Genomic DNA, 12,960 nt, shown 5'->3' on the forward strand with positions numbered 1-12,960 from the left:
CTAAGAAAGGATTTTTGAAAATTCAACCCCTAAGGGGGTGAAATAGGGGTTTGAAATTTGTATAGTCACGAATTTGTATAGCGGACGAAATCGCGAGCATAAGCTAGTAATGTCTATTTTTAGTGAAAATACAACATTGATAGATTTCACTGAAAGCAAGCTAATTTGGAACGAGTATGGCTAGCCTAGTGGTTAGGATGTCCGCCTTCTAATCGGAAGTCGACGGTTCGATCCCGGGCACGCACCTCTAAATTTTTAGAGTTATGTGCGTTTTCATTAAAAACATCGTTAGGAAACCTGTATGCCTGAGAGTTCTCCATAAAGTTCTCAAAGGTGTGTGAAATCGGCACATGGCTAAAACCCTTCTCACTCTGAGAGGAAACCCGTGCTCTGTAGTGAGCCGTCGATGGGTTGATCATGATGATGATAGTGTAAAGGTGACAGCACACAATACATATCAAGTCTGAAAGGGATCATCACCGTATCGCCTTTGCCTCGCCGTCAACCCAATGTAAAAGCGGATCAGCAGCTCCGGTACGTCGACTTGGCTACGGCTAGGCGATGCCGCGCTTACAGCTCGCACACAGGCAAGCATGGACCAAGAGACGTAAGCGCGGAGACGACGAGACGTAGGTGCGGGAACTGCAAGTTGACCACACACCGCACCGCGATTCATGAGCTTGTACAGAAGCGACGCGATTACGATACAATTCCTATTAGTGTGCGTTGCAGTTAAGAGTTTCATACAAAGAATACTGCATGAAAGTTCTTACTTTGAAAGTTGAAAATAGCAATATTTGTTCATGAACATATTTTAATTTTTTTTCGTGATGTCACCACAAATCCACGATTTTTAGATTTTTCCTCTAGTCTGCTATAAGACCTACCTTTCTGCCAAATTTCATGATTCTAGGTCAATGGGAAGTACCCTATAGGTTTCTTGACAGACGGACAACAAATTAATCCCTTTCCGTGGTCGTCAAACTGTGGCCCCCGGGCCGCATGCGGCCCGCCGCTGGTATTTGTGCGGCCCGCGGCATACCAAATAATTTTACAAAAAATACTAATTATACCTACGATTAAGTATCGCAATCAACATTTAAAAAAAATATCGCAATCGCCTTCCAGTCATTTAAAAGACACCATGAGGATTTCACGTAGTCCCAAAGACGCGAACATAGCAGAAACTGTAAAAAAATGCAACATCATAATTCGTGAATTGTAAACTTTTTTATTTATTACTTAAGTGCCTAACTACCTTAAAATAAAATGTTTTGCTTTGTACCTAACCAATACCTCAAATAAACATTTTTGTTTTTATCTACCTACCTACATTCACTTGCACCCGCGTTGCTAGTTTTCACATAGGTAATTACAATTCACAAGTGTACGGCCCTCAGTACTATCTCACATTGTCCTATGTGGCCCTTGACCAAAAAAGTGTGACAACCACTGCTATAAGGGTTCCTTTTGAGGTACAGAACCCTAAAAAGCAACAATCTAAAATCTTACATAGCATAATCTCAACTATGTAATTGAACATGGAGGAGAACAGACAAAAAGACTACTCTCTTTTTTTTAAACTATATTTTGCATTACCTTGGGGAAATAATGCTAATATGCTATGTAAAATTTTATATTGCTGCTTTGATTTACTTCAACTGTCAATGTTCATCAATCTTTGATAAATAGTAATAAAAAAACACAGGTATAGCTTAAAAATAGTTTATTCCACATTAGGCTACAAACTCGTATGGGATGGGCGCAAGCAGCACTGGCTCCTCAGTGCCCTTGACAATGTGAGCTGCCCGTGGTGGCTGAGGCTGTCTTTTCAGGTTGACAATTTTGCCGGCGGCCTTAGCGTCCTTAAGGAGCCTCTCATTCTCTTTCACCCTCTTAAGGAAGTCCTCTCTGCACTTGGAGTGCTTGACGTGCTCAATGCGGATGTTGATCCTCTTGGGGATGATTCTGCCACGTACCCTCTTATTTACGATGACGCCCAAAGCGTGTGCTGTTACATTGTAGACACGTCCAGTCTTGCCGTGGTAGACTTTGTGTGGCATGCCCTTTTGAACTGCACCATTACCCTGGAATGATGAGAAAACATGTTTGTTAAAGGTTTTCATTTATACAAAAACTGCATACATAATGCATAATTTTTAGATAATTATGTAATAAAAAGCTATCCAAAATGGTGGTGTATTAGGACATCAATGGTACTGATTCTGAGCACAACCTAATTTTAGAGTATTCGCATCCTCTTCTTATTAATGTAATATGAAAAGGACAGATTAATTTTTAGATGGTAAAACCTGTGACTTAAGCACACAGTCGCGAGCCTACTGTTTAAATTTGAAGCATGCACTAAAATTTAGTCTTTAAATGTAAAGTTCATGTTCTGTCCCTTTTTAGCATTGTTAAAAAGAAAAGGATGCAGATACTCTAAATTTACTTTAGAGAAAGACAACGGAATCAGTGCCATTGTAATGTTATTTATTCTTTATTTTAGCAGAACCAACAACTTAAATAGGTCTTAATAATCTTAAAATTAAATAATAGGTTTTCACAGGTAGATACAAAGTTAAAAAGTAAGAACACAGTGACAAGCAAACTATAACTAGATATAAATATGTATTTGGCATATGGCTATAATTATATTATGGCTATAATTGGCATACACTATTCACATTGCCATAAAATAAGTCTATGCTGAATTCATTAGAAATGTAATTTTGATTGCGAGAAGAGCGAGCAATGAAGGAGTTTGATCGCTATGATATATGTTGTTCGCTATGAAATGTTGAACTAAATCATTTACGTAGATTTTATTCATATTGTAATTTTCATAGACGGCAACTCGCCAAAGCTTTTATAAATCATTTTCAAAAATTGTCTCATTCATCTTCTAAGAGAAGATCGACCAATGAGACCATTTCAATTATGATTATTCTTCAAGTTACCCAACAAACCTAGGACATATTGTGGTCCAGGATAGCATGCTCCAGTGATAATCTTAGTGTATAATTTGGATAATTATAGATTATATTTTTATAAGAGTGCTTACCCTGATGTCAACGATATCGCCGACTTTGTACACTTTCATATAAGTGGAAAGGGGGATGGTTCCATGTGTGCGGAACCTGCGGGCGAACAAGTCCCTCGTACCGCGACGATAACCCTTGGAGTTCGTCATTTTGTCTGAAAACAGAACAACACATTAACTTACAGGATACACCACACGTGGCCGAATAACAAAACTCTCAAACAAAATACACAATCCAATTTATAGAACACTTTATAAACAATAATAAGAATTTAATGCTTAACAAAAGTTACAGTTTTAAGATTGTTTTACAATTTTAAATAGTTTTAAAAGTAAATCACCTTAGCTTGACAGCGCTTAGTATTTCAGAAAAGAAAGGTTATGTTGCTTATGGATAGAGTATAGAACGAAAATTATGATGCTGCCATTACTTTTTTACATCTGGAGATAATGGATGCTTTATACGACAGGATCTGATGCTTGTCTTGGTCAGATCGGGGTATAAGCAACCCATGAACTTCAGATAATAGATATTTATAATCTGCGGGCTTTATTTTTTTTAAACACCGAAGTCCAAACCGCAATAATCAGTTCGGAAATTAGTCGCATCAAAATGGTAGGTATTATGCAAATAATTTATTTACATGATTTATCTTTATTTCAATTTTAAAGTTATTCTAAAGGTTGATACTTACTTGGAGAAATATTTTATTTATTCATTTGTCCATTTTTACTAATTTTTGGCTGTTCTGAATAATTCTGAACGGTAAATTTTACGTCATTAATCACAACAAAAAAGGGTTCTCCGTTATTTCGATAAATTTTACTAGAAAATCTTTTTTATTATGTAGCAAAATCACATAGTCTTTGTAGAAAATTAAAGTTTATACGATAATAAATATGTCCGCTGACAATATCATTTTGAACTCATGTGAATATACTCCCGTATACTTCATCGAAAATCCTGGTGTGAGTCAGGTAGTGTTTATTTGCATTTGTAAATGATATTTTCACAATTTCTAAGTAAGTCATTAACAATATGATAACTTTCAGGCAAGATCTTACGTTTTAGCACCCAACAACCAAACTGTCGATAAACCTGTGAGCGAGAGTTTGAAAAGATTTTACGAAAGTAGCGGTAATCTCGAATCTAACCTAACAGTCACCGATAACACGATAAAACCAAGAACGTTAAAGAAAAACGACACCAGTGTCGTTGGAAACAACCTGAAGCTCGCTAGTTTCCTCTTACCAAAATGTGAAACCAAAAATGAAATCAGCAAACCAGTAATAACTCCAGTGAACAGTGTTGTTTTAAAACCAGTGTATATTGCGAACAACATCAGTGTAAATAATGTAAACAGCCCAACACAGGTGCCTAAGATAGATGTAAACAGTAGACTTGTTAAACTCAAAGATTTACCCAATATTGTGCGAACTCAGAATGGAAAAATATTGCCAAAGAATAAACCAAAAGAAAAGTAAGTCAAAACTTAAATTGTGAATCATTGAACTCGCAATGTGACTTGTTAATGTAAGTTCTTCATATAATATTGGCTATAAAACGCTATAGCAGTACTGGTATTGCATTGGCTTTGATGGATCCATTGCGCTTGGCACTTATAGCGGTGATAGTCTAATAATTGAAGCTTTTTGTTTCTATTTGGGGTCTGAAGGCTTGCACCTCTAATTTTTCAGAGGTATTTATAGATTTATTATAATATCATATCTGTGAAGTAAAACACTGAAGAAACCTGCATGCCTCCATTTTTTTTTAAATTGCAAGATAGACGATAATCATGCCTTAACGAAAGCAATGTTGAGGCCTCAGTTGGAGTGGGCTTGCTTAAAGATGCCTATTTATACTTTTCTTGGAGGTACTTAAGTTATATGTGGGAGGAACCACGGATGCTGGAAGGGTGTTTCAAACTTTGGCAGTTTGAGACGAGATCTGTGGAAATGTTAAAATAACTTCCATGTAGTCATCATTATCAACCGGTTGATGTCCACTGCTGGACATAGGTCTCTTGTAGGGACTTCCATGCAATGGTCTTGCAATTCCTGAATTGGGCGACTCCCTGCAACTTGTTTGATGTCCTCTGTCCACACTGCACTTTCCGGTGGTAGGTCACCATTTGTGAAATAATCTATTCCTTAACATCTACCCTTACCTTCCAGTAAGTGGAAACAAACAGCATCACCTGCAATACCTGTAGCAGTGCAACCAGTGCAGTTAGTCAAGTGTGGCGAGACATACCACAGGTAATTGTTTGTTTTTTAAAGAATATTAGCCATGTAAGTGACTAATAATTCCCTTTCCTCTCCAACTAAGCGTAAAGCTTGTGCTAGGAGTAGGTACGACAATAGTGCAACAGGTGGGGTTTGAACCGCTGACCTTTCGGTTTTCAGTGCACTCCTTTACCAGTTGAGATATTGAGGCTCTTAAATATATCATCAACCCATCTCTGGCTCAACCCGAAAATCAAATCCAGGACCTACGCAATTCGCCATCTGCAGTCTAACATGCTAACTATTAGGCCATCAAAGCAGTCGAGATAGATAGAAGTCATTATTTCACACAAGAGGAATAACACAATGAAACTAAATGAATATAATTACATACAAAGGCTTGCTCATAGCCATTTCAATTTGGTAACTCGTCATCACTACCCATATAATAAACTAGCTTATGCTCGCGACTTCGTCCGCATGGACTACATAAATGTCAAACCCCTATTTCATCCCCTTAGGGGTTGAATTTTCAAAAATCCTTTCTTAGCGGATGCCTACGTCATAATAGTTATCTGCATGCCGAATTTCAGCACGATCCGTCCAGTAGTTTGAGCTGTGCGTTGATAGATCAGTCAGTCAGTCAGTCATCTTTTCCTTTTATATATATAGATGTGAAAGTGTGGTTTTTTTTGTTGGTTTGTCCTTCAATCGCGCTGCAATAGAGCAACAGATTAACCTGATTTTTTGCAATGATATTTATGAAGACCAGAGGGCCTAACATGCGCCCCGCGAGAAAATTTTGTTTCTTCATACAAATAAGACGAGTAAATGCGTAGACAAAATTTTCTCGTGGTGCACATGTTAGCCTAACTGGAGAGTGGCATAGGCTGTTTTTTATCCTGGAAAGTAAAAGAGCTCCCGTGGGATTTTTTAAAAACTAAATCTACACATACGAAGTTGTGGGCATTGGCTAGTTTAGCTATAGCAGCTGTTACTCAGATTCTTGTAACAAAATTTCCACATTTATCTAAAGAACCTGTAAGTTGTAACACTAAAACTATTTCTATTTTAGTCTCAACCACCTAAGCACGGACCAGATGAAGCTAGTGAATCATGCACTAAGAATGTTCAACACTCAGAGCAATCCACCGCAGCCTGCATACGATCCAGCCACCAATACTAAGTTTATTTATAAGTAAGGTTTTTAATATTGAAGCGTTATTTTTCCCACAATTTAATAATTTTTCAGGGTTTTGTATCTCCACTTATCCAGTCTGTTGTGTCTGTCAAGACCAATAGGATAATTTGTTGGCCTAGAATCATGAAATTTGGCAGGTAGTAATGCTTTTTAGCACAAGTAAGCACTGTTACCCAGTTCAAGAATACATTAGATTAAACAATTGGAAAACTCGAAGCACTTCTGATATATAGACTATTATTTTTTTATTTTTTTTTATTAAAAACAGTAAAGGGAAAAATCCGAAAAAAATGCTTTAGTTTGTTTGAAATGAAAACTAAAACTTATGCTTTAGTTTGTTTAAAAGGAAAATGAAAAGTTATGTACCGCCTGCCCTCCCCCTACTGAAGGATATGTATTTCTTTCAGAGTTATTTCGCATAAGGATTTTGCTGAGCAAAATAAAGTGGCTAAACAAATCAGTACAGAAATAAAGAGAGAACCGATCAAACTAGAAGAACCAGACAGTGTAGAAGATGAAGAAGAACAAAAAGTTATTGCCGAGGTATGAAACTAGCTCATAAAATAATTCTCAATTTATAAAATGATTACTTTGAAATAAATTTTTAAAAAAACTTTTAAATTAATATATTATTTAAAATCTGAAACAAAAACCGGCCAAGTGCGAGTTAGACTCGCGCACCGAGGGTTCCACACTACAGTCGTATTTTTTCGACGTTTTGTACAATAAATCAAAAATATTTAGCATAAAAATAAATAAAAAAATAAAACAGATTTTAATTTATTTGTACTTGTGTAAAGCCCTTACATATGATGCCCCTCTTGGCATAGTTATCTTACTTTGAAAATTGAAAATACTAATATTTGTTTATAAATTAAAATGACAGGCAGACAGACAACAAAGTGATCCTAAAAAGTTCCTTTTCCTTTTGTGGTACAGAACCCTAAAAAGATACTCTAAATTTAGTTGAGATGGATGTTGGATTTGTAAGATATAGTGGTGATAATTATTACGCAAACTTAAAACTAAAGCTACGAGGGTTTAGTTTATATTATGTACACTAAAACATCACTACTGTATTATTTTATCGGTTTGTGTATTTGCAGGCAAAAGTGACTCGCAGCGGCAGAGTTGTGAAACTGCCAAAGAACATAATAGATGATTCTCCCTCCAAACCCAAGAAGCGCCCCACTGCTATAGTTGCATGCCTACAGTGCAACTCTGTAAGTTTTTTTATTCATTATATTCAAACGCTTGACCACAATCACACCTGATGGAAAGTGATGATGTGGCCTAAGATGGGACGCGTTTACCTAGAAGATGCCTATTCACTCTTGTTTTAAACTAACAAGATTTGTATCAAAACCCTAATTATAAACTAGCTGATACCCGTGACTTCGCTCGCGTGGATTTACGTTTTTGTAAACCCCGTGGGAACTCTTTAATTTTCCAGGATAAAAAGTAGCCTATGTCACTCTCCAGGTCTTTGACTATACCCATGCAAAAAATTACGCCGATCCGTTGCTCCGTTGCAACGTGATTGAGGGACAAACCAACACATCAACTAATTCCACGCGGACAAAGTCGCGGGCATCAGCTAGTAATATATTTTTAAAAAAATTGTTGTTTTCAGAAATTCAGCAGTCCTCAACGTCTTCACAAACATTACGAGAACCATCCAACTCACACTCCAAGCAATCTCCACAACAACCTGTTCCACTGCCTCATAGCCATGGTCTCAGCGGGCCCTGAGGCCGAACGAGCTAGTATATTGTTGCAACAGTTGCAGCTGCTGATGGAGCGGCTACAGGCTTGCGTGCCGTGCTTGCTGAAGAAGGATGCTGGGACGGAGACGAGTGTGATCAGTGATGAAGTTAGCAAGTGAGTTTTAGTGGAAAACTCCACTTCCTGTTTCAACATTACCTTACCTTAGTAGGTAAACTTGTAACGGAGAGCACGTAAAGCCGCCGGTTTTATTTTATTCACATACAAGTTAGCACTTGACTTGCAACCTCACCTGGTGGTAAGTGACGATGCAGTCTAAGGTGGAAGCGGGCTAACCTGGAAGTATGGCGTTTTTAATAAACTGATGCCCCTTTGGTTTCTACACGGGATCGTATCGTACTGTTATTTTTATTTATGATTACAGATTATTCGGAATAAACCCAGGTAAATACAATATGAACATGGAAGCGCTCAGTTGTGAAAAAGATGAAGACGGTTACTGCCGCCACAACCCACGCCCGCAAATAAGTGTCGCCGATAATATTAAACCACGTGTCAAACTTGAAAATATCGACAATGGTGTCAAAGGTCCAAGTAATATTTTGAAAATTAAGGTTCAAGAAAGGAGACCCAAAATCCTTAGAAAAGTAGATAGTAGGAAGCAGAAGCTAGAACAAAGTAGTCATAATATTAACGGAAAGAAAATTAAACTTTCACAAGATATACCTACAGATAAGAACAGTAATATAGAATTAGATGATTTAGTTGCTCTTTTAAGTGATACAGTGAAGACTGATAATAAGGAATCAAAGGTAGATAAAGTAGTATTAAATGATCAAAAAGAGGTTAAACACAACGCAGTTCTTGCAAAAGTAGATAATGCGACTAAAGCTCCACACATCCAATTCCACAGCGCACATTTTGATATAAGATCGTCGCCTATTAAATCAACTTCAACCGTATTTAGAAAGTTTCAGATAAATCCTGAAAAAATGACGAAATATATCAAAGTTAATCAACTAGCGCGGGATGTTGAAACAACACCTAATATAGATAGTAGTTTAACTAATATAAACTCACAGGAAATTTTCAGTGGTACTAATGTAAATATTAGTAAAGAATCTGAGAATTTGAACTACACATCTAATAATTGGTGTGAAGATTCGTCAAGATTTGTGAAACCAAACGATTTGAATAGTCACACCGGTAATTTTATCAATTCTAATGCAGTTATAGAACCAGCGTTATTACATGTTAAAAATGGTGTCAGAGCTACAAATGAAATAGCTAATGAATCAGTATTAAAACATGTTTATAATGAACCTAAAGAAGCAAATGAAATTTCTAATCAAAAAAGTTTATTGAACTCTCATATCTTTATTGAAGACACGCATGTTAAACACGACTTTCAAGTAAATAAAGCTATTAATCACGTAGGTTTTACGAAACCTTGTATCTTAATCGAACCACTTATACTTGCTCAAAATGATCTTGATGCAACTGAAAAGGTTTCTAGTCACACTGACAGTGATGATTTTATGAAATCTGATATACTTACAGACAAAGCTTTATTAAATAGTCAAGAATGTAAAGTAATAGATGAAATCACAAACGGGGATCATGATTTTATGAAATCTGATACTCTAATAGAACAAGCTTTAATATATAGTCAAGATGCAAAAATAGATAAATTTGGTGAACAGACAGATAGTTGTATGTCTTCGAATGTCTATTTAGATCCAACATTACCACATCATAGAATAAATAATGATAATAAGGTAACATGTGTAACTGAAAGCAACGAAATAGACATTGACTTGAACTCAAGTCAAGGTCAATCTATAATGAGCTTTTTGGAGTCCCTAGATAATGAATTAACTTATACTGATGCGGAGACTGATAGAAATAATGTAGATTTTCAATTAGATTTATTTTCATTCAATAGTTGATAGATTAATTTGTATTATGTACTTACCTATAGAACAATTTGATTAACTTACTTTTACAAAACATAGGTATATTTTGTTATTATAAAATACCTATATGTACCTTTACTTTTGTTTTATTTTTAGAACCTAACAGCTAGAAAATTAGCCTCAACATTTCTTAACAGAGTGCGAAAGTAATGCGGATGCAATGGCCCGAAGACTAAGAAATGGCAAAAAATTTTATTCAGACATTTATTCTCAGTTTCATCCATGGAGTGTTAGTAACAGTAGACTTTATTAACTATGTTAGTAATTAAATAACTAACAAAGACTCTGCTGTCCATCTAAAAATTAAAGAGTTCCCACAGATTTTAAAAAACCTAAATCCACGCAGATAGTCGCGAGCATCATCTAGTCCATACTAATATTATAAATGCGAAAGTATGTTAGTCTATCTGTATGTCTGCTAGCTTTTCACGGCCCAATAGTTCAACCGATTTCAATTAAATTTGGTACAGAGTTAGCTTACATCCCCGGGGAAGGACATAGGATATTTTTTATCCCAGAAAATTAAAGAATGCAGACAGGATTTTTTAAAAATCCAAATCCATGCACACGAAGTCACTGGCATCATCTAGTAATTAATGAAACAATCACTGTTGTGAAATAATAATAAAAAATAAGACATGCAATTAAAAACTTAATATATTTATTTTACACTCCAAATTACACTAAATCTAAGCTTGCAACACGGGTCTCTCATTCTTGCCCTCCAGGTTTTGATTGGTCAGAGCGTAGCCAGTTCCTCCTCGCTGCAGAGGAATGATGTCCTTTTCTTTGAGCTTTTCACCTGTCAGAGGGTTGATCCAATCTTTCTTGATGATTTTCTCTACACATTCCAGGGTTATGATGTGGCCACTTGTTCTGGAATTGAGTCAAAGTGTGCTCTTTATGGCTGAGATCTACAGAGCGCACTGACTTTGCTTAGACTTAAGATTGAGAAAAAACGAGATAGATTTATGTGAGAGATATAGCTCTGTCTCGTTTTAACTCTGTCTTAAGTCTAAGCTAAGACATAGTGCTCTCTATAGATCTCACCCTAAATCTCAACTTTGGTGGTTTTTTATTTGTACATATTCAAAACTAAATTGAAAGAACTAAAGATACTGGTGCCATTTGCAATAATTGCTAATATCTCTTTTGAGAAAATTGTTGCATTAATATCATAACCAATTCAACCCATCGCCGGCCCACTGCTGAGAATGGGTCTCCTCTCAGATGACAAGATTTAAGTAATATATTACCATGCTGACTAAAACACACCTCACACCTTTGAGAATATTATGGATAACTCTCAGGCATGCAGGTTCACATTTTCCTTCAAATTACTTTAAATTTTTAAACTGCTCTAAATATCCATAAACCTGCCAAAAGCTTTGAGAGCTTACTCTCGAGTAAGACTATTCACCTTGTATAACTTTAATTAAAAATATTACCTTATAATACCACAAGGTACTGCATTACTCAAAATATCATGTGTAATAGGGCACATGTATCTATTCTCTTTGGCAATAAGAGATTTCTTATCATCAGGGTCGTTTATCAGCGTCCATTTGACTTCAATCAAATCTTTCATTTTGAGAGGCTTGCCACTGATTGGGCAGTAAACTGTAGGGTCTGGCTTCTCGATTTTGGAGATTTTAGCGTCGGGAAGTTGAGAGGGCACCCAGAAACTTGGCAACTCCTTGTGTTTACCATTTGCAAGGTTTGATACAGAGGTTGAAGGAGTGTTGCTATCAGATTTACTTGAGTGTGAAATATTCTTCTCCCTGCTCATGAATTTGATTAAATTAGACTCTTTTTCAGCTGCTGCGAGCTCTTTCATTTCATTTTCTTCCTTCTTTAATTGCTTTTCATATTGCTTCAATTTTCGGTTGTATTCGTTCTTTTTTGATATAATATACTCTAATATCGCTTCTTTGTCGAATAAATAGCCTTCTTTAGTCACAACAGGGTACCTGCAAGGCTGCAAAGTCAAGCTGCAGCAGTCGAAACTTTTTACAGAATCCTTGCCGACTCTTTCGCTTTGAGTACCATATCCCGACGCTGCCGCGTCCTTTTTCTTCTCGTGATATGTATATACCGCTCCGGCGGTACAGTTCCTTGCATGTCGTGTCATTTTTTATATTTTAATTAAGTATACCTACAAGTTTACAAACATTTATTAAACATGAAAAAGTGCTGACTGCTGCAAGGCCGGCAAGCACAGAGTACCTACATTGAATATAAGGGTACCTGCAGGCTGCAAGGTATTTAACACTGTTTAACACAGACACAGAGTACATTATCCACAGAGTACTTTGTAAATAGTGGTAAATACAAATCGTAGGTATACGTTTTTAAACTGGTTTTACGGCTCTGGATTCAAGCCCTTTTGAGCCTTTATTCTGAAGTCTCTAGTAATATAGTAGATAATCTATGTTCTGAAGTTTTAATTAATCATAGACTACAGTGCAACAAGCTCAGGCAAAGAAGTATATACCTGCGACAAGGCTATCTTGGCGTGTGGCGAAAATCGGAACTACCTAACGTTACTGTTGCGTGTGTAGTGTCCCCTTTGTTCTTGTTTGAATATTTTGAGTCGATAATTCAGTGGAATTAATGGTTTATCCTGTTTTTCCCTGTATATTATAATACTCTTTGCTGTTTATCCTGCTGTAAATTATTAAGTAACATCTAAGAACACCTTATTACTCAATAAAAAACATATTTACCTAAATCATATTCTATTGGGTTTCTAAAGAAAACAACAAGTAATTATTTTACTCATTTAT

The 12,960-nt window shown here is 36.2% G+C and overlaps 3 protein-coding genes across 4 annotated transcripts; 1 reads left to right on the forward strand and 2 right to left on the reverse strand.

Moving 5' to 3' along the window:
• Positions 1 to 1,711: 1,711 nt before the first annotated feature.
• RpL21 (ribosomal protein L21) lies at positions 1,712 to 3,539 on the reverse strand. Its single transcript, XM_034969314.2, has 3 exons — positions 3,385 to 3,539; positions 3,065 to 3,198; positions 1,712 to 2,087 (listed from the first exon to the last, which is right to left on the reverse strand). The coding sequence occupies exons 2-3, from the start codon at positions 3,191 to 3,193 to the stop codon at positions 1,737 to 1,739; spliced, it is 480 nt and encodes a 159-aa protein (XP_034825205.1). The 5' UTR covers positions 3,194 to 3,198; positions 3,385 to 3,539; the 3' UTR covers positions 1,712 to 1,736.
• Positions 3,540 to 3,810: 271 nt separating this feature from the next.
• LOC117983243 (uncharacterized) lies at positions 3,811 to 10,251 on the forward strand. Its single transcript, XM_069499347.1, has 8 exons — positions 3,811 to 4,021; positions 4,097 to 4,524; positions 5,222 to 5,305; positions 6,348 to 6,470; positions 6,881 to 7,016; positions 7,580 to 7,696; positions 8,107 to 8,354; positions 8,623 to 10,251. The coding sequence occupies exons 1-8, from the start codon at positions 3,944 to 3,946 to the stop codon at positions 10,145 to 10,147; spliced, it is 2,739 nt and encodes a 912-aa protein (XP_069355448.1). The 5' UTR covers positions 3,811 to 3,943; the 3' UTR covers positions 10,148 to 10,251.
• Positions 10,252 to 10,818: 567 nt separating this feature from the next.
• On the reverse strand, positions 10,819 to 12,517 carry LOC117982877 (nitric oxide synthase-interacting protein homolog). 2 transcript variants are annotated; one of them, XM_069499348.1, is made up of 3 exons: positions 12,405 to 12,517; positions 11,623 to 12,329; positions 10,819 to 11,050 (listed from the first exon to the last, which is right to left on the reverse strand). In XM_069499348.1, the coding sequence occupies exons 2-3, from the start codon at positions 12,303 to 12,305 to the stop codon at positions 10,864 to 10,866; spliced, it is 870 nt and encodes a 289-aa protein (XP_069355449.1). In that variant the 5' UTR covers positions 12,306 to 12,329; positions 12,405 to 12,517; the 3' UTR covers positions 10,819 to 10,863. The 2 variants fall into 2 exon arrangements, with proteins under 2 accessions (XP_069355449.1, XP_034825202.1); XM_034969311.2 differs by lacking the exon at positions 12,405 to 12,517 and having other exon boundaries at positions 11,623 to 12,389.
• Between the last annotated feature and the right edge of the window lie 443 nt (positions 12,518 to 12,960).

Source organism: Maniola hyperantus, chromosome 6 (genome assembly GCF_902806685.2).
Source record: "Maniola hyperantus chromosome 6, iAphHyp1.2, whole genome shotgun sequence".
Taxonomy (NCBI): domain Eukaryota; kingdom Metazoa; phylum Arthropoda; class Insecta; order Lepidoptera; family Nymphalidae; genus Maniola; species Maniola hyperantus.